Source organism: Ammospiza nelsoni, chromosome 1 (assembly GCF_027579445.1).
Source record: "Ammospiza nelsoni isolate bAmmNel1 chromosome 1, bAmmNel1.pri, whole genome shotgun sequence".
Taxonomy (NCBI): Eukaryota; Metazoa; Chordata; class Aves; order Passeriformes; family Passerellidae; genus Ammospiza; species Ammospiza nelsoni.
This window is the reverse complement of record NC_080633.1, coordinates 120,037,007-120,058,955: the sequence shown is the minus strand read 5'-3', so window position 1 is coordinate 120,058,955 and position 21,949 is coordinate 120,037,007. Positions and strand designations below refer to the sequence as shown.

Sequence of the window (21,949 nt, the reverse complement as noted above, 5' to 3'; positions counted from 1 at the left end):
CTTTAACACCAGCTCAAGGAGTGGACAGCCATTGCCATGGACCCCTCAAGCTGCCTTTTCATTCTCATAGCTGGAATTAAATGTTACCTTGGAGGCCTCGACCTGGTGTGAAGTACTTTGTCTGCTCAAAGGCCCTCATCACAGCTGGTCCTTTCAAAAGATTGACGATTGAATCGACCTGTTGGGATCAAGGTTCTGTGAGAAAGATGCTTTTTCAGCAACAATTAGAAATTCTTTCTGTAAGAAATGTGGGCTCCTGACGACCAACTTTGGATTTTTTCTTACCTAATGGCTCTAGTTAAAGTAACAAACTAAAGAATGTTAGACTAAATTTAAGGGCCTGTTTAATTTGCAGTTTTGGACTATTTACAGAAAACTGAGGGAAAATGAGTAAATACATACCATCTCAGTAAACAGTGGGAAGGAAAATTAAAAAGAAGAAGTATTTTCTAAAGACATTTTAGCTCAAGCACAGACATCAATGTCAAAGCGAAGAAAAATAATCTCATACTTGACCAAAGAGATGCTCCAAGCAGCTATGGAGCTTGTCCTGTTTATCATGGGAGATTCGAACACTTATGGGAAGCTCATCCCCTGAAAAATATTTTAAAATGAGAAACTGTTTAGAAGCTTCAGCATGTTTTCCAAAATCTTTGCAGCTTAGATAATCTGCTTTGCACAGTCTGATGCTAACACTGTCAGGACTATAGTAACTGTTCTCCCTACATATTTTGCATTTATTAGTTACCCAATAATACAGAAATAGTTCTTAAAGAAAGGACCATATTCAAAACCCAACTGGTCATGGTTCTGGAAGACCTGCTCTAGATGAGCCTGCTTGAGGAGGAGACTAGAACAGATCATCCTAAAAGGTCCCTTGAAACCTCAACAGCTCTGTGACCAGAACACACAATTCTTCTCTTCTAGAACATTCTTCTCTTCTAGAACATTCTTCTCTTCTAGAGAACATACTAGAACTAGAACTCCAGACTAAAGGGCCAAGTAGTGTGAACCTAACACAGCAGACCACAAAGTCACTGAAATGCATTCAGTGTGAAGTTTTTATAAGGACTCTACAGATAATTCACAGTCCTAATGCTCTTGCTAACTGAATGGTTCTGAGATTTCAGTAATTCAGCAAAAATACAGCACCCAAATGATTTGACATGAAGCTTTTAGCAGCACAAAGCACATCATCTCCTAAGAAAGTGTGAAGGACAAGGACTCTTTTAGGTCACTGCCCTGTCACTTGCTCTTTCAGACAACAGGCAACATACCTTGAACTCTTTCAAAAAAGGTTGAAAAATTGAGCTTAAAACTGGTTTTCCTCCCTGATATTGGTTACAGACAAGAAGTAGCCACTTGATAATTTATTATTCAAATTTATTCAAGGTTAATCTAGACTCATTTTTCTTATGTCAGTGAAACACTTTACGGCACTTTTTTGTCCTTGATTTTTTTTAGCTCCTCTAGTCCTTACAACCATTATACTTCTTCACAGGATTTAAATTGCAAGAGAGCACAGTACCTAAAACCCCTGGTCTGGAGTTGACCAGGTTAGCTTTGGAACCAGCTGAAAATTAAGCCAGCAGAGAGTGTGAGTTTCCCTGAGCAGCAGTATTTGTCACTGCATCTGTGCTTGGCTAGCCAACACATGTTCTTTTAGGCATCAGCTTGAGGCTACACAAGACTATATCAGCTCATTCTTATCTTAAGCTGAAGATATGGACCCTGGGTCTCTCCTCTTTTATTAACAATTATTATGTCATTCATCCTTTCCTCTGTATTAGCTTTGCTGTCTAAGTATGTATCATTTCTGGAAATGAAATTCTGTCTTATTCACATTATGCTGCATAATTCACAAGGTATCTCAGATACCTTGCATAATGTCTTAATATTTTCCTGTTCAACTGAAAATATCTCTCCCGGTACCATGAACAATAAAAGGTATGGCCAGGCCTCACTGGGGGGTCATATTCATAATATACTCAGTTTTTTCTTTCCCTACATCATTCCCAAATGATAAACTCCCAGCTTAGAGCAAATATTTTTTTAATTATTAGTCCCTGAGTATATGACCTCCTTCTCCATGCAGTTAAATTCCATCCCATTCCTATTAGCAGCTGCAATTACTTAAATGCAATTTGTCGAGGCATAAACAAGAACGTGCTCCTATGTGGTCTCACATTCCTTCCTATGAACACACACAGAGCCATATCCTGCTGCCTAGGTGCTGACACTGGCCAGGAGAGCATTCCACACTCACCTAAAATGCTCCTCACTCTGTGCAACACAGTGCACTCCCAAGACATGAAAAACAGGACTCCAGGAGCTCTAATACAGCCTATTCACAGACATAATGGAATGTTGGCTCTCTTTTACAGAAGGATTCCTAAGTGAAGCACTTGCTAGGTAGAAGCAAAATTATGAGCTTCTATTGCTAAGGAGGATGTGATTTTTAAAATGAAAACAATAAAACTGCCTGGCGAATGAAAATAATAAAATTTAATAAAAGGAAAAGAAGACAGATTCATAGATGAATTTTCTAAACATACCTGAATCCATTTCATCACTGTGAAAATAAGAACTGCACTGACTGCTACAAATGCTGGTGAAAGAGGCAATGGAGTTCCTATTGCTGTTGCAGTCACTAGAAAATAAAACACAAAACAAAAAAATAAATAAAGCTATGTCCTTTAACACAGGCTTTGTAAAAAAAGTTATGGAAATTCTTTCCCCTTCCCATCCTAAATTTAATGATGAGATGGTCTGTGTAATTCTTTATACACAATGAAGGTCCCTGTGCTTAGACTTTCTTTTAATCTGCAGTCCTGCTAAGACTCAGGAGACCGGATTCCCAAAATAGATGCTTCAATTATCTCCCTTCCCCTTACCTGTGAACAAGTACTTGCAGAATAGTAATACAGACTTTGAATGCAAAACAACCAACTTTTCTTGAATGGGTGGTAGTTTTTGAATCTGTGGCCTCAAATGTTTTATTTACTTCACATTTTCTCCTGGTGCACGGCTAATACAAACATTGAGTCTTTACAACTTGCATAACAAGAGTCTCACTGTGGGTTTACAAGAGATTGGATCCATTTGAGTAGCAGTGAAACTGAAATTACAAACTATTTTTCCTTGTCAGCCAAAACAGTTCATGATCCCATCTCTTCCAGCTGTTCCTTTTTTTAGAGATGTATAGATATTTACATCTGTGGCTTCAGTCAAAACTTCTATGCATATGAAATCTCACCCACATTGGTCTAATAGGGAGATTTTGGGATTTTAATTTGTCATTTTTTCCTGCTCTTTTCTCTCAAAAAAAATTTGTTCTGTACAGAAAATACATGGAGATATACCTACTCCTGCAGCAAAACCAGAGTGAAATACAGACTTTTGTACTAAAAATCCTATGAAGATATATCTGAATTCAAAGTCTTCAGAGTTGTTTAGCCATATGAAAATCATTTTGTTTCAATGCAGGAGATGCTTAAGTAATTATCCAGCAGAGGGAGTCTTAAAAACCCAAGTGAATGTAAGATAATGTAAAAGTGTACCTAAGGGAGGTTCATACATAATGCTATGGGTCTTGTTTTATTAGTTGGGTGTACCCACTTACCAAGATTAACATGTCCATTCTTAAAATAACACTGCAGTTATACATGTGGTCCCTATGTGTTCTCTTTATTTGTGTAGATACAGAAGTGACTTTTCACTAATTTAGGGAGAGTGACTTACATTTCCTGGCTAATGTACATGTTTTGGACCTGTAGTCAACGAGGTAAGTGAAGGAGTTAAACTTTTAAATGAAGCAATATGATGTAATTACAATCATAACCATTAAGTAGATGAAAAGACATCAGTAACAACATGTTCCTAATAGTGGGTGAACAGTCCCAAGGAGTATTAAAAATTTCTGGCTGGATATTAAGAAATGTTTTCTAACTAACTCTATTCACTTATTAAAGTCTCCAAAGGGGAGATGAAGGTTAATTAAAACTGGGTTGTGCAAAGCATGAGAAAATAAAACACAGGAAAATGAGAAACAGATTAGATGCATTTGCTGTATCATTCTGCATGATTTTTGTGTTGTATTCTAAGGTTTAGAAGGAGACTCTACACAAAATGAGAGCATTATAATGGCTGAAATTAGCCAAACAGTTCCAATAATAACCACTGTGGCATTATGAGAGCTGGAGATTTTTAAGTATTGACTAATACAATTATTTAAGCAAAGAAAAAAACATTCTAATCTCACTCCAAGACTTGTCTTTAATGCACAAATTTTATGATTGTTCTGCATATGGAACCCTAGGTTGTATTATTCCTACACAGCCAGAATGGACTGTAAAGCAGAGGAATCAGAATAAAGAAAATGTTTTGAACAAAGAGACACTCATGTCCTGGGTCACACCTTCTTTCTCCACATACAAATCCTGTGCCAGCTGTGAAACCTCTCAACAGGAGCAAGCACACACCACTGCAACAGCTCTGAACAGTCAGTTTGACACATCGTGAACATGCAGCAAACTCTAAATGTGCTTCTGCTGGACCAAGAACTTTGCCTGTATGTTCACCATGGTAAGAACAAAATGAACTTATTCTGTGCAAGCTATCTCTGTGTTTACATCTGTGTAGTCCTCTTTCTACTCTGATGAGGAGTTCATATCTACCAGGCTGCAGTAATCAAATACAGCTTAGGGAAGAGATCTCAGCAACACAGAGTTCTGTAGAAGAATGATAAACCTACTGAGATTCTAATTTCTGAGCATGATAATGATACTGAACAAATAATGAACTCTCATTTTACTTGCAGCTAAAATTTGAATTTCATTTTTATATCATTAGCCAATTTTCTCTAAGCAAGAGAGTATCCTCTATATAAGAACTATACTTGCTATAATTACTCCTTTTCAAAATTATTAATCTTCACATTCACAGTACGCATTTCAAATTCCAGAGGTGAGTTGATGCTACAGTATTTAGAGTGAAAGAAGGTGAGAAATATATGTTGATAAATACTATATTTTTCTTTAGATCAGAAAGAACAGTTGCTTTCCATGGTAGATATTTTGTTTGTTGTTGGGGACATAATAACCAGTCATTTCTAGTTTATGTAAGACAAGTAATCTAAAGTAAGGTTTTACATCTTTGGTTGTGATATCCTATCCAGATTTGGGCAACTAAGATATAATAACTAATCTGTATTCATAAGACTTTACTTCACACATCTGAGGCTAGTTACTCCTCCATTAATAATGTCAGAATCATATTCTAGTCATCTTCATAACCACTTGATATTTTACAAGCTTCCATGTTTGATTCAGTTGAAAAATAAAAATATTAATAATAAAGTTACCTGTAAGAATCCCTGTTACTGATGGTATCATGACCAGAATCTTCTTGCTCATCACCTGTTACACTGAAACAGACTTTCTTCCCATTCCTTTCCCCCTTTTCATTATCACTGTCTGCTGGTATTAAAGGCTCAGGTGTTTTGCGTTCAGATTTGGGAGAATATGTTATTGAAGAAAGAAGGCTGTGAAACACACAAAAATAAAGGCAAATTCATGTTTTTCAAAAGTGAGCTAGCAACCAGACAACACTTATCATCAGCATCCTCCAATTCTATAATATGTGAAGGGAATATCTTAATTCAGTCAATATCTATTTGAAACAAGGGAAGGAACTGACACATTCTGTTGTCAGAAAGTCTAACAGTGAAACCCACTAACCTTACCAAATACTTCATCATGTTTGAAAGCAATGATTCCAGCTGGAGAAGAAATACAGCACATTCTTGGACACTTGGGGTCAAACTGCATATTAACATAACTATTTTTAAATATGAATCCTGCACTTAGCACAAATCAAGAAAACAAATGAAAGTAACTGTATGTCTGTGCAAAGCATGTATTTTCCCAGTTAACACTGTACAAGACATGCCAGTGTGCACCACAAACTATTCTACTAGGGCATTTTAATGATCTTTATTAACATCTCTGTGTACTTCGTGACATTCAAAGTGTCTGAGCCATTATCACTAGTAAAACTGATGATTAATATACAGGCGTCTGTGACGAGCACAAAAGTGACATCCAGCCAAGAAGAGAGAACAGTGCAGATTGCTACTTTTAGAACATGCAGAAATACTGGCAGTGAAAAATTCATATTCTTGGATGATTAATTCATACTGAGATGCTCTAATTTACTTTCAAGATCAGAACAGCAATAATGGGCAATTGTCCTTTAATTCCTATTGCTCAAACACTCCATTAAAATCACATTTTCAAATTAATGTTGGGATTTCAAAAGTAGCATTTTTCTTGCAAAAACTACTTGCTAACTACGTGAAATCAGAGAACACTGAACTAAACTTTCATTTTTGCTTTGAACTACTTAGAAATAATCACAGAGTTTTATTGAAGAAACTGTCAGAATGGTCAACTGGCAAACTTTCTTACCAACTACATGGTAGGATTCAAAAGTAGGTTAGATCTTCTTACATGAAATTCTCCCCACTGATGGGAATAGACAGATTTTATCCCACACACAGTTAAAGATACTGATCTGAACTGCAACTAGAATCCAGAAAAATTATACTAAAGGTATAATTTCACCAGAATTTAAACTCACCCCTCCAATAGACTGATTTCTTTTGGGCTACATTATGCCCTAACACTTCATAGCAGTATGAAATCACAACTCAGTTCTTTCCAGTCACTGACAAGCATAATTCCATGAGTACAGGAAGAGAGATGGGACTCATATTTTACATCAGCGTTCAGTGTAAATGTCATGCTAGAGCATATGTGTTTTTGAACTTGTCCTAAAATAAATGTGTTATGGAAGCAGAAACCATAGGAAATCAGTTCTTCATACCTGTAAAACTTATTTTCTTAGTAAGAAATATCTAAGGGGTTCAAAAAAAGATTAGACAAATTCATGGCAGAAATTCTAACACTGCTCTTAAACCAAAAGGTTGATTTCAAAAAGACCATCTAGTTCTGCTTGTTGAAAGATGAGATAAGGACAAAGATAAATCTATACTTTTGCTTCTTCTTGTGCTCCCACTCTCATCCACTTAAAAATAAAAGTTAATTCTAGTAACTTCTCGGGGATTTTGTTGTTGCAAGAAAATAATCAAGATTAAGAAACAAGTATAATGAACTGCAATTTCAGCTCCTGAAAATATCTTCCCCTGAGTAATTATTTGTCAAGACACAGACAGACTATTATAGCCCCTTCTTTTATGTGACTGTTTAGTCACTGCTGCCAAGAGCTCAGTAAAAGACTGATTAAGGTAGCTGGATCTTGTCCTAAGGGGGCTTTTCCATTTCTCTCAGCAGGCAGGCTCTTCTTCTAAGGAAAATTTTTTTGCTGAACTATCACGAGCGAAAGATGGAACTTTGGATTACCAAGTCCTGGAGAAAGTAGTTACTGAAGTCACTGATGTGCTCTAATAAACTCACTCCAGGGAGTTTAAAATAAAAACCTGGATATATGTCCTCCCCAACAATCTTGCTTAAATATACTTTTGTTTTTCTTCTTAAACACAACACATGCACAATACATTTTCTTCAGAGATGGGCCTAGACCAAACAAAATTACCTTAGATATCTAGCTGTCAAAGAACCACGAGTGAATAGTAACTAACAGCTAGAGAGTCTCTATGAAGAATATTTCAATGAAACACGGAAACTTAAATCTTAAAAAAAAATCCTCTCCTGTGGAATTACTCCTATGTGCAACCCAAGTCAACACAACCCTGACAAACAAAACCTGCTATGATTAGTCAAAGAATTAAAAAAGGCAGTAACAAAAAACCTTCTCTGCCTTTTCCTCACTCCACAGAGGCTTGAAAAATGTTCAAGCCTCTTGTTTGATCCCAAAAGACATCTTTCCAAAAAAGAGCTGGGATGGTGGGAGAGCACTGAGTGCATGAGCCAAGAACCCAGCAGAGTCACCATATAGAACACAATTTGAAAAAAAGGACTTATTTCTGTGTAACACCTAGCAGCAACATGGGGTATCTGCAGCATCACTAAAGAACTATTGGGATTCCATTAAACTATTTGAATGTGAGCACAGTGGAGCCTGGAGAGGCTGTGGAAAGGGGATACATTTCTTGTGGGTATTTCTCTCTCTCTGTTAGTACTACATCACTTATACAGCCAAAACTCATCAGCAAACCGTCTTATAAACTCCTATGCAGAAAATATTAGGAGTACAAAATCTTCTCTTAAATGTTCCCTTGCCATAATCCATAGGCTCTCATTGACCTGCTCTTCAGATGAAATACTCATTTTTTAATTCACTAACAGACAGCAGAAGTTGAGCAGATAACACTGCCCCAAGATTTTGTGAGCTGAAACACAGACCAGCACTGACCTTAACACAGAGCAGAGACCTCTAGTAACATGCATGAGCAAGTTTTCAACACTAAGTATAAAGACTACCATTTATTCAGTGGTCCAATTTTTCTGTCACACAATATCAACATAAATTAAAAATTGTGACAGATACCATGTTCATATTATCCATCACAAGAATATTAAAATAATGAGGATTGTTTAGAATAATAATCAATTCAATAAAAACAGACATTGATTTTATTGTTACTATGCCACAACAGAAAAAATAAATTCTACTGTCCTTATAAAAAGCACAAAATCAAGCATTTCCTCCCAGCTGTTTAAGTATCAAAATTTCTAATTAAAGCATGGCTGTTGGATTATCTATCATGTCACTCTGTCTTTTGTTTCTTTAGTCCTAAATTTCAAGAGTTAATTAGCATCTGTAACAATGTTCTAATATACCACACGCCTCTGAACTGCTCACTCTTCCCCGTTCAGCACTTTTAAGTAGGTCTCTTGGGTATCCTGTTTCCTCTTTAGAACTGCTTTCCTCTACAGTAATTACTCACTGGCAGTCCACTCAATGTCCATGAGGAATAAAGCATGAAAAGTCAAAGACTCAGTCTTCCAATCAGCCAAAGGTAAAATTTGCTAAATACATCTGCGCACCTCATACAAGATCAGCTACAAGGTCACTGTACAGAAAATTTAGGAATGAAAAAAAGTGAATCCTTGCATTTGTGCACAATTTTTCTGTGAGTGTGTGTATTTGTATATACATTATACAAAAGAAAGGCTCAGAATTTCCTGTGCTTTTGCATCACAAGCTCAAGGGAGTAGAAAGGAAAGGTGTGGCATAATGGCAGCTGAACTTCCTGAAGTATTGAATAAGATTCCATATATAATATTCTGACTTCCATGAGGAAGAGAGACAACACAGGCTTTACAGATAGTCATTTCTAAGTGCACCCAAGCACTGAAATTATCATGAATTTAATTAATTTACTTCATCTTCAGCACGATAAGTAGCAGAACTATGTAAAGGCACAGGAAACATTTTCTTAAAAATACTGAGTCAATTCTTGTTTTCATTCCCACTGCAGTATGTGATACATTACAATTACTTATAATAATTACAATTACTTACATAACTATTACAACTACTATGAGAATATGAAAAAAAAAAAGAAATCCCACCTTACGTACACATGAAAGGACAAATCACACTACAATCTTCAAGATAGCATGAGAAACAATGACACACCACTTATCTAAACTGCAGATCCTGACAGATTGTCTTTTAAACTCAAAAAATTTTGCTGTTTTTGTTTTCAAAATTAATTTCTGACATTTGCATTACATGTGGGATCTTTCAAAACTTAAATAATTCTTATCCTTCTTCATCCTTATCCCAAGTAAATAGCCCAGGAGCCAACTCATTCACTTTGCAAAAGAAAAAGCAAGTTATAAATCCTTGTCCTCAATTAGGACTAACTGTGATGAGACTTTGAGTCTCCCACATTCAAGCCAAATGTCCTACTAACTCCAGGGTGGCTCTCCCTAAATCCATAGCTCTTCCTTAAGGTCAATTTGGTTTTGAAAAATTTCTAACAAATTAATGCTCTCCCTGTAGGTGAGTAATGTATCACCCAAAAATTCATCTGTGGGACTATTCAGCAATACCTGAAGAGTTAAATAAAGGCCATTTTTATACCTCTGCCCTTTGTTTCCATTCTTAGTGAAATTGTAGGTGACATTGTGTGCCTCATATTTTCCTCACTTCAAATTAATTAACTTCGCCACATTCTAAAGAAAATCTACAAAATGGAAAAAAACTACAAACTGTGGGGAAAAAAAGTCAGGCATGCTGCAAAAAAGATCAAAATACAACATTAGCTGCACTTAAATTTTTTACTTTACTTCGATTCTGTCTGAAGTCAGCATTGAATCCTATGCTACACAAAAGCATTGCCCAGATTTATCATTTTCTTCTATGGAAAAGTTAAAGACAAGTCCAGATGGTAACATTTACTTACTCATCTATTTGGCAGACACACGTTTCCACCTCTTTCAGTGCAGCTTGTAATTTGAACAGCAACTTTTGATAGACATCTTGTGTTTCTAAGTCTTCTTCTTTTAAGAGGTACCTCAGACCATGGCCCTCCTGCTGGCCAAGAGACTGTCCTGAAGGGGCAGCCATAGTAGTAATGGTATGCTGGACATAAATCATGGGACTCAGTTTACCTGGGAATAATCCAAAGGGATTATTACCTTTTATCATCATTATCTTTTCTTCAACATACATTTTGAAGTTAGTAAAATACCTAACAGATGCTGAAATATTTTTCTGTTTAAAATTCAAGTACTTATTTAATTTTGCATTTTATTTGCATTTCAAAGTGAAGCTATTTAGGAAAAAGTTATTGTGAAATTATGACTACCCATTATTATGCTGTAAAATAAAACTAAAAATCAAAAGAAGGGTCATTTCAGAAAGACTTGTCCTCAATTTTAATATTTGGGCTATAAACTTAAACTGATTACCTTTTAAGACTCTATATCAGAAGCACAGGAAGTAGCTCTTTCAAGCTCAATTAACTTACCTTGATCAGTGTTTTTATTTTCCTTCTCGTGGGAAGAATGTTTTCTGCTGTCCAGCTGAACACCAAAGGCACTACCAAGGGAAGTTGAGGTCTTAGGGTAAGACACTTCCATCACATTGATATGGCAATTGGTTGGACAGAAATCACTGCTGTGAAGTGGTGAAATCTTTGACTTAGCTTGTTTGAAGGTGGGCCAAGCTCTGTTTTTTAATACTCTTGAAAACTAGAAGTAAGAAAGAAAACCAAATATTGATTATCAGTTCTTCTTGTGTCTGCATGTAGCTAACAATTCTTGTGTACCTAACTAGAAAATAAAAGCTTAAAATATTTCAGTCATCCTTGACTTAAGGTGTCTTGACTCCATAATTTCCACCTTTCTCTAAAAGGAAAAGAAAAATATTTTTCATTTTACATTTTTAAGGGTTGTTTTTTGAAGCAAATTATACTTTAAGACATATAAATACATTTGTAACAGAGAGATATAATCTATTTCCTATGGAACAAAATAAAAAATCGATTGTTTTTCTGAGGAGGAAGTCTGAAACTGCTCTACTGCTCATGACATTTAAAAGCTCCTACCAACGTTTTCAAGCCAGTATTTTCCTAAAATCCATGAAATTTTTGTCTGAAGTGATAATAAAGAAAAGATCAGAAAGTATGAATTCTGGATTTCCTATTTGGGAAGGAGGAAGTCCTCTTTAATAAGATACATCTTATCCTCCTGCATTAGGAGAAGCATTGCCAGGGGTTGGAGGGAGCTGATCCTGTTCTTCTCCTCAGCACCAGTGAGGCCTCCCCTCGAGTCCTGGGTCCAAATCTGGGCTTCACATAAATAGACATGGGCACATTGGAGAGAGGCCAGTGGAGGTGAGCCCTCTGAGATGATTCAGGGACTGGAGCATCTCCTGTGAGGAAAGGCTGAGAGAGGTGGGACCCTCCAGGCTGGAGAAGAGAAAGCTCAAGGGAAACATATCAACGTCTAGGAATACCTGAAGGAATGGGGCAAAGAGGACAAAGCCAGGCTCTTTCCAGTGCTGTCCAGTGTCAGGAACAGAGGCAATGGGCCCAAACTTAAGCACAGGATTTTCCTCCGAACGTCAGGAAACACTTTTGCACTGTGAGGGTGACTGAGCACTGGCCCAGTTGATCAGAGAGGTTCAGGGAAGAGAGGTCAGATCTCCCTCCTCAAAGATTGTCCTGGGTGACCATCTCTAGGTGGCCCTGCTTAAGCAGGGTTGGCTGGACAAGACCTGCAGAGGTACAGTCCAACCTCAACCATTCTCCTGTTTTGACTGACATTAGGAAGCTGACAAGCACTAGTACATAAAAACTGCAAAAAACTACATTTTTCAGAATTTCCTAGCCCAGTACCTCTTCTCCCTCCTGTATATCAGCTCAGCAATGAGGAATGTTTTTTGTCTAATTTTTGGGCTAATTTTGGTCTAATTTTTGTCTAGTTTTTGGTCTAATTCTAATGAAGTGCTGAGCCTCCTCTCCTTGTAACATCTAAAATTCTGTGCAGTGTCTTGAATAGGCTTAGAGTTATTTGGTTTTTAAGATGAGAAGATGTCAACCCAAAATGGTGAGGACAAAACTGGACACTCAGCAACTGCATCTATGTCAAAATCAAGTCATCTGATCAAGCTCTTCAATTGGAAAAGAGATTTATTTGTCAGTCACAAGTAGGATTTCTGTCAATATGTGTCATTTTCAGTGCAGTTTGTTGTCAGGGAAGATTTTTTTCTGGAAAGATTTAATCAGTGTTTTAATCACCATATCTCCCCAGTCAAAATATTACACAGACCTACTTTAGCTATGAACCACAGCTCATGCATAAGATCATTTTCAAAGTTAACTTGCAAAGTTTCTTCACTAATGAATGTCATTAAAAATTCAAATCAGTCAACTTTTTACTAACACTTCAGTTGAATTAAGACATATTCCTTCTGCAAAGTGAGATGTTTCTGTACTGGGACTTAAATTTCTGTTTATTTTGGTGTCATATTACTTCAGCCTGATGAACACTTGCTGGGATAATTACATTTAAATCTTTAGATCACAACAAGATCTGGAGGGTTACAAGAAATCCAATTATGGAGTTGTTCAAAGGCTGAAGAATGCACAAATTGTTAAGAAGGCTGCTAAGGACATTCAATGATGAAAATATTTCTGCAAGCAGTACATATTTCACATCTCAATCTCCCACACATCCTGCTCCAGAGAGACCAAATACTGGCTATGATTTAATCAGGTCATAAGTCAGGACCAAGATTCTTCTCATATATGTGTTGAGAAACATCTGGGACTCATGGCACTGGATCGAGGTCTATTAGGAGCAAAATGTTCTGATAATAATACTAGTAGGAACTGCAGAAATCCACAAGATTTTTATTTATAGAATTAGAACTTTCACAGTAAAACCAGGAGCCAAGCTGGGCTCAGGCACTCCGAAAGTCTCCTGTAACTATGGTTACCTTTACCTTGCCAAGAAAATGACACATCTATTCCTGAAATCCACTGCATTACTAATTGTCATTAAAAGCTGCGAAACTACTGATTTTTGAGCAGATGAGATCTAAAGTGCAGTCTGTATCAGGAATATCTACTTCTAGACAGTGTAAGAACTATGAAAACTTCCCTGAGGCTGTTTGTTTCACATCCAGCAAGCACAACAAAATTTGATTTACTGTCTTGGCCTCCTCTGTAGAGGCTATATATCACAGTCAAAATTTTCAGCTACAGAAAACATATAAATCACCTGCATGTTACTTGAACTGTAACTGTTAATATGACAACTAATTGGGTTGGTTTTTTTTAATGGTAATTTGAATTTTAACCAAATTGGAAACTTGGAGGTTTGTAATTCAGGCAAACAATGGAGAGGTCAGATTTTTGCTAACAGTATCAGGATTCTTGTGATGTCTCCATTGACACAACTCAGTTTATTCCATTTCTTTTTAGAGAGCACCTTGAGAAGTCTGACAAGCTGCTTTTTGCCTTTCATCCTACTGACTACTGACCTACAGGTATTCCTAACAGTTTTCCCTACTTTCCTTTGAAAATGGAAAAGTCTTTTAGCTTCTGCAAATGTGTGAAGCTCCTGTATTCACTTTCCTTTTCCTTTGCTTTTTTTCCCTCTTTTCAAATTTTATGTATAAACTCTCAGAACAGACCAGTTTCTAAACGTCAACAACCCCAAATGAGGTAAGACAGGGCAGACCCACTTTTTTGCAGCCATTTTGAGCCTATTACAAAGTAAGTCACCTACGAACAATTAGGTTCCATGAGAGAGGAATTAGGGGTCTGGATAAGAAAATGAGTTTGCATTAACAAAATGGCAAATGGTTGATTCATTTGCACCCTGCTTGGTTAAACAACTATAGAGAAATGCACAGACAGCAACTAGAGGTCATAGTCTGGGCTATTTATTCATTTACATATCATTAATTAAGATCTCAAGCATATGAAAATCAGCGCCTTCTCCATTTTTCCATGCTATTATGTTTTATTAAACCAAGTGAATCTAATAAATTACAGAGATGCTACTTTTAAGAGATATGCTAGGGTCTAAAAGTTGAATCAATGGGTTAAAATCTGGTATTTGAGTTGCACTAGAAAGAAAAAAAATTCTGTTGCTATTGCTACATTTTTGGTTAACATCTGCAAATTCACTAGAGTATTGGTTTAAGGCATTTACAAGAATGACGGCCCTTTTACGGAAATATGCAGTTGATTGTCTCTGCAACTGAACACAGCAAACAAGAAAAAATACAAACTACACAAAGTCTAAAAAAGGGATAAGAAAGAGAATGGCTTGAAAACAATTGATACAATTACTCAATTAAGGCATTCATGCTTCAAAATAGCAAACTTCCAGCCACATTTTTGTCACTGCCATTGACACACTGAAGAGTTATTCAAACTGTACCACATTCCCCTGTTTCTTCCTTAAAAGACAAATATAATCAAGCTTAGGACATGCAGGGCATACCTTTTTATAGCTAGAGATTCTTCTGTAGATATGCTCAATTTTCTCACTGCAAATGACACTGAATTTACTTTGAAGTTCCGTGGGCATCACGTCATTTAAGGAATTGAGGCTGTTGCAATTCTGCACAAAATGTTCATCGCTTTTTGCCAGGGCTTCAAGAATCTAAGATAATAAAAACAAAAAAAGTATGTTATGAAATTAAGTTGACTAAAATTTCCCCTTACTAATCATCTCTTTTAACTAAAGCTGAAAAGCCTGATAACATTACAGAAAATGGTGCACAACAACAATAAATGAAGCTTGGGATGGGATGCAAAGAGGTTTTCTTAAATCTATTCCCTGCTAAGTTATACCCATAAGTATTTTTGCTTGGCTTCTCATGACATTGTCTGATAATGGACTTGCTACTAATTTCCTACTAATGTAACCACTATGGCTCCTCTGAAATACATATCTGCTGTATTTACTTGATCAGCACACATTATGCAGAGCTGCTGAATTAATTCATTTGTTACTTCTAGAAAACCTTCAATTTGGCAGAATACTAACACATTGAAAAAGCTTAAAAGAAAACTGAGTGCCATACTCTTGTATATTCTGCATAAAAAGGCTAGGAAATAGGGCACAGGATAAGCTGTACTGCCCAGCAAAGACTGAAGCCTTGCTATAATGGTGAGAGAAAACTAATTAAAAGGCATGTTAAGTGATGAGGGTAGTATATAGCCTTTATAGATATTTCAGTAGATCTTGTACTTTATTTCAAATTGTATTTGATAAATAAGAAATAAGAGAGAGGGGCAGGAGGAATGGAAGACTTTGAAGATCTTTTAACTTTTTTTTTTTTTCATTTAAAGGCTCAATTTATAATTACAACATAACTCTTTTTGCCTCCTGAGCACACAATCATCCTCCAAAACATCAGAGAGATAAGGGTGACCAATCATAACGTATCAAATGAAAGACATATAATCATAAGAGTAAAAAAATCCACAAGTTTCTCTGCTGGTATTAAACACAATAAACATTAACATACAAAAAATGCTTCATACCTTTGCAGTCAAACTGAAAAATCCCTTTGGTTCAATCATTTTTTCCAAGACATGACACTTTATTCCAGCTGTGCTGTCATACTCATAAACCACTCCATACTCCAGATGAACATTGTCAACAGTCAGACTCACATGATCCTTCTTCCCATCAATTATTGCCATGGTGTTAAATTTGTCAATTACCTCTAGAATAAATAAAGTAACACAAATCAGTTGACAAGTCCTGGCCATTAAATGAACTATAAAGAACACAGGCAAACATTCTAGAAAGAGGTATGTTCTGATCATTCTATTTAAATACATTCATTAAAGAACCAGGCTGAACAACATAAAAATCAGAACACCAGTAGATTTGTAGGTGTTAAAATACTGGACTGCCAAACAGGCAGTACTCTTTCTTTACAAACCCAGTTATTTAAGAGGGCTAATTCCATTTCACTTAGAATCCAGACACATTAAGAAAGACCCAAAAAAGGGAAAACTGAGTATTTCTAAATAAAGTAGAAGAAAATCACTATGAAAACTGTCAACATTCAGAAATGAAACCACAATAACTGCATTTATGAATGCACAGTTCAAGTATTAACTGTCTCTTTAATTATGAGTTGCAGATGAACGCAGTTTCATCTAAACATTAACTGTCTGAAAATAATTTGAAGGATAGTTGTGTTTTTATTTCCCATGAAGTAATGACTACTGTATCTAATTTGCCATAAATGATTACTGGAGGTGAAAATAAATCAGGTAATGCCTTGGTTTAGGTTTCTTACAAATGAAATTAAACAGATTTTCCCCAAAGTATTCACGGAAGTATTTTCTCTAAATGGGAAAGATACTGGTTTTCAAAGAATAGCATGTAAAATTTATATGTTTAGAATATATAAGAAAACAAATTCTTATGTAAATCCCATCTTATGATCTGGTCAAAATTTCCTGTCTGCAAACAAACCCAATGTCTACATTTTCCTTGTATTATAACAGCATTCTCAGCAGCAACAAGATCAAACAAGCATCACATACCTTCCACTTTACAGTCAAAGGCATCGCCTCCATCATCTCCAGAGGGTTTGGTGTTTGCTTTCTGAAGATCTTCCTGTGCACTTTCAATGCTGTTGTAAACCCACTGTATAGAATCTTGCTAGAAAAACAACAAAAAATAGACAGGTAGAAAAAGTGTAACTGATAGCAACTATTTTTAAGGTATAAGTTTAAAAAAAAATCCAGAGAATTTTGGCAAGTTATTTTTTATTAGGGCATATATTGTCATGAGACAGTATGACACCCATAATTTTTATGTCTCTGTCAAAAATAATTTAAGATATTTCAAATAAAATTGCAGATTGAAAAATATTTTTCTCCAAGAAATCATAGGGAAAAAAAACAACTGCTTTCCCAAATCTGCTGTGCATCCACAAATCTGGTAGCAAAAGTTATGAAATATCAACCAATGACAGAGAACGTCCAGTTAATCCTTCACCATGTGTCAATGGCACAAAGAACCTATACTACAGCCTTCATTACTTATTTCTGCCTTGACTACAAATATTTTACTAGTGTAGTAATAAATGTTTTTCATTTTTTCCCACAGATTAGCACCCCCTCACAGCCCTGCAAAAGAAAAGAACCACAGGCTCCAAAAGTCCTCCATCTTCTGGGGCTGAGTGACACATGAGCACAGCATTGGTGGCTTATACGTGTCATTCAACCTTAGAAGAAGCCATGTGTATTTCTTACATCTTCTACCCAGTCTGTAACTCAGCCACATGTCCATCATACCCTGGTGAATGGTCCTATCAAGCATGGCAGCCCCAGATTACTCTTTGTCCTTTACATTTTAAAACAAGTTTAACAGTTAGTTAATCACTCCTTCTGCAACAGCTAAAGCAGAATAAATTACATGATTGTGACAAATCTGAATTCAAAAAGAAGTTCCAGGAAAAACTCAAAGTTAGGCAAGGATGGCAAACATTTAGGCTGAATGTTAAAATGTTCATGCAAAGTGCCAAATGCATTCAGTTATCCTTTGCTAAAACATAACAATCAGCTTCTATCTTTACCCCATTGGTATGGTGTTCTCTAGGTTTCCTAAATTCATCTATGCCTTGCTTTCTGCTCAATGGCATGAAATATTTGAGCAAGAAAGCTTAACTTTCAGAGCTCTGTGTTGATTGCTGGAGGACACCTGTGCAGAAGCTGATCAACAGAAATCTTTCTGAAATCCACACTTCTTCTCAGGTTCACCTCAAAGCTTGGTGCTGAGTTATGGACTCTTACTCAATGCTTGGTAGCACTGAGACTGCTGTGCCAATCTCTAATAGGAAATACTCACTTCTCAACCTGGAAGTCCCTTTTCCAAAAGTTAACAACCAATCTAATGCAATATGACTTAGAGCAATGTTCTTCAAAATCATTACAGGAGAACAAACTAAGCATAAATATGGCGCATCATGATTAGTATCACTGCAAAGAAATTGCAATTCCAGGAAGTAAAATCTGGTCTCAATTTTCTTTATTCAGACAAGACAGAGGATAAACACTGTCCAACAGATATTATGCAGTTATTGACTGAAGGAATCTGAAATGAAGCTTCATGCTCCAGGCAATTAGGAAGACTTTTCACCCTGAGAAGTAAAAGATGTAAGAACCAGAAAAATACTCCCTTTCAATTATGCAATTGGGAACTACAGGAGAGACTACAATATTCTGGGTAATTAAATTATAGGCTGTGTGCACTGTACTTACAAAATAGGAGAAATCCATAGTCATTTTCCAAAAATAATAAAAGCACCCCACCAAATTTCTGAATAGGAAATTAATTTTAGCTGTCTTTTCACCAGTGGGAATACTACCATTTACTTCAGTCTAGACAAATCTCACATAGTTTTTTGATAATACTGCATCCTAAATGAAGTTTTTCTTGCCTGTCTAAGGAACTTCAGTTATCTGTGATTTGCTGAATTATGATCAGCTACTTTTTAAAACTAAAAAAACTCTTATGTATAGGAAAAAAATTCAAGTTATTATACAAGTCAATTAAAAAACCTAAAGTAATTTTTTAACATCCAGGCATTCACACCAGCCAATATTAATCAACTATTTTTGGATGTCACTAATATCCATAGGAAGTCTACAGTTATACACAGAGAGAACAAAATTGCTATAATGAATTTAATTTATCTTTTGTACTAGCCAATTTTGGTACTAGTGAACAGGACAATTTTTCTTTAATAGAGTGCATCTTCCTTTAAAGAACAGGTGAGCTTGATCTCTATATGCCATGTAACAATTTAAATTCTGTATTATCATTTAAACACAAACATCCCAAGAACATTTTCATAAACACTGTATTTATAAGGCCCAGTTCTAACTATATAATTCTTATAACTCTGCAGTAGGTGTGGGAGAAGGATTCAACTCTTAATTTTAATTGGATTTTCTCCTCAGTAAACACATACTTGAAGAGTTTGTGAAGTTAATTAATAATATTGGTTCACAGTTTATGAAAAACTTGCAGAGAATTGGAAAATTACATTATAGAATCCAGATTGGTTTGGTTTTTCTTCCTAAATTTGTGTCTTGGATGCCTGAGATTTTCTCCTTGACTAACATGACAAAGATAAAAAAATTTGCATGCATTTAAAACAAGGAAATTTTGAGTCCTTGAATACATACTCATTCTCAAGACTGGAATGTGATGGGAATTCTTTTATGGATGGAATATATGCACTCTGCTCTCTGTGTACTGAAGTGTAACAAAATTCCTGAAGACGATCACTTTTATGTATTTCATTCTCCTGCTGCTGAGCAGGCAGAAAGCTCTGTGGTTCCCTCTCCATCAAGATGAGATTATACCTCAAAATTCTTTCAGCATAGGACTGCAGAAATGCTTGAAACAGCCCTTTAAAAACACCATATAAAAATTATCTATGATATTTATTTCAGTGCAGAAACTAAGCAGATTTTGAACATCACAATTGAGCAATCTTCAGCTTTTATACTTCAATTGGCTTTCCTTCAGTTTTATTCACCCCTTCCTTCCTCTCATCCCACTCAAACACAGCAGATATGTGCACAGAGATTAACACCACACTGTTTACTTTGACCAAAAATAGAAATCGAGAAGAAAAAGTGCAAGGGCACCAAATGAGACATACCTGCATTGGCCGCCTGTACTTCCTGCAGGCTGTGACATGAGCAATAACACTTGCGTGAGTCTCCTTGCTGACATTAATTCCATTCACTTTGATTATGCACTGGCCAGGGTGGAGACCTGCTGCAGCTGCCACTGTTCCTATTAATAAAAACCCACACAGTTAGCAAACTTCTTTTTCTAAACATCTCCTTTCAAGCCTACAGTCCAAAAAATCTCTTTTTTTAAAAATCAGAACCTGGTCTGACTGATCCTTACATACTTCCCTTGACCACAGAGTACTTCTGTAGACCAGCTGGATGCCAAGAAAATGGAGTTTGCCAGCAGATTTTTCCATAAAAGAGACCAGACAATTTCTGAAAGGCTGCTTTATAAAACAGCAAACATTGACTAGCAATATGAAAATGTGGAAAATTCACCTCAAAAAAAAAGGACTTCAAAAGGATAAAATGGCTCTAGCTTGAAAGTCACTAATTACAACTTAGCTTATTTTTATACGACCCAAGCTTATGAGCCTCTTGTTTAATTCAGGTGTTTCAATTTTACATACAAAACAGAATTTTCCTGGCAATACATAAAGCATAAGAGCATACTAGAGTATCATGTTAATCATTAAGTGAAATATATAAATTCCAAAGACATCTCCAAATATATTGTTCTTTTTCCATCTTCTCTATCAACACAATTATAGCAGGAGGCCTCAGAGCTTTAAAACAAAACCTCAAAGACAATTAAGTAGAGTATCTCAAATTAAATTATTAGAGAGTGGGACAGGGAGACACACACAACATGACACCAAAACAAAACATTCTCTTTACACTACATAAAATATTTGGTTCAGGAACTTATTTTCACAATTGAATAACCACATTGGGAAACTAGTGACTGAATCGACACTACAAAAAGAGCAGCTGTCTCCAGGTGTTGTCACTGCAGTTCAAACTCACTCCTGAAAGACAGAGTGCTGGAGTATGACCTTAGTTCCAGCTACCTGAACATTTGCCTCCAAATGTCTGTTGATATTGCCACAGAGGTGCCAAGGAAGTAAAAATCGACTGCCTAGAGACTGCCAGACTGGGCTGCAGAAGCTAGGGGCTGTGAAAGAAAAGGCTAGACTGAATATGCAGGGCTGACAAGTAGAAAGCTTGTCACAACTTCACGACTTGCCAGTTGAGCATATCTGACAACGAAATAACTCACAGAATATACATGAGCTTCCCTCATTTTCAGAATTATCACTATTAGATTAAAGCTGTGTTTAAAATCCAATATAAAAGAATGTCATTGGAAATTACACTATTACCAGCTATTGCAATCTCCCCGCCCACAAAAGACTTAAAAATAAACATATAAATAGATCTTATTTAATATCTCAAAAAAAAAAAAAAATCCAAATCTCTCTTCAGAAAACACCAAGGTCCCAATTCAGCAAACTATTTAGGCACATGCTTAAAATCTTCCAGGTTTAGCAAATGACACAAATAAGCACTTGCATATTGTTGGGGCTAATTGGAATAAAGTATGTGCCTAATGAATAATGATAGGCAGTTGACTTGAGATCCAGGTGCAGAAATAATTAACACATCAGCTACTAAGTCTGTAGTTTATTAGTCTTTCTTTTGAAAATCTAATTTCTGGCACCACAACCTAGAAAAATATGCCATCAAATTCTGTTCAAATCTGGCTGTTTTGCAGATCAGTTCACTTTTCATGCCTCAGTTACAAAAGCAGGAGGGGGGAATGAGACACAACTGTCCCACAATAACTGAAAACACAGTCTGCTCTACCACAAGCAA

The 21,949-nt window shown here is 36.1% G+C and overlaps 1 protein-coding gene across 2 annotated transcripts in view; it reads right to left on the bottom strand.

The window, feature by feature from the left end:
* Positions 1-21,949, bottom strand: part of PREX2 (phosphatidylinositol-3,4,5-trisphosphate dependent Rac exchange factor 2) — a 171,511-nt gene that overhangs the window by 62,915 nt on the left and 86,647 nt on the right. For both annotated transcript variants that reach the window (XM_059490731.1, XM_059490739.1), the window contains 10 exons: positions 20,158-20,294; positions 17,024-17,141; positions 16,004-16,188; positions 14,955-15,116; positions 10,964-11,186; positions 10,397-10,604; positions 5,363-5,542; positions 2,556-2,650; positions 512-594; positions 88-178 (listed from right to left, as the gene is read on the bottom strand). In XM_059490731.1, coding sequence (XP_059346714.1) covers positions 88-178; positions 512-594; positions 2,556-2,650; positions 5,363-5,542; positions 10,397-10,604; positions 10,964-11,186; positions 14,955-15,116; positions 16,004-16,188; positions 17,024-17,141; positions 20,158-20,294 — 1,482 coding nt within the window. The remainder of the gene's footprint in view (positions 1-87; positions 179-511; positions 595-2,555; positions 2,651-5,362; positions 5,543-10,396; positions 10,605-10,963; positions 11,187-14,954; positions 15,117-16,003; positions 16,189-17,023; positions 17,142-20,157; positions 20,295-21,949) is intronic.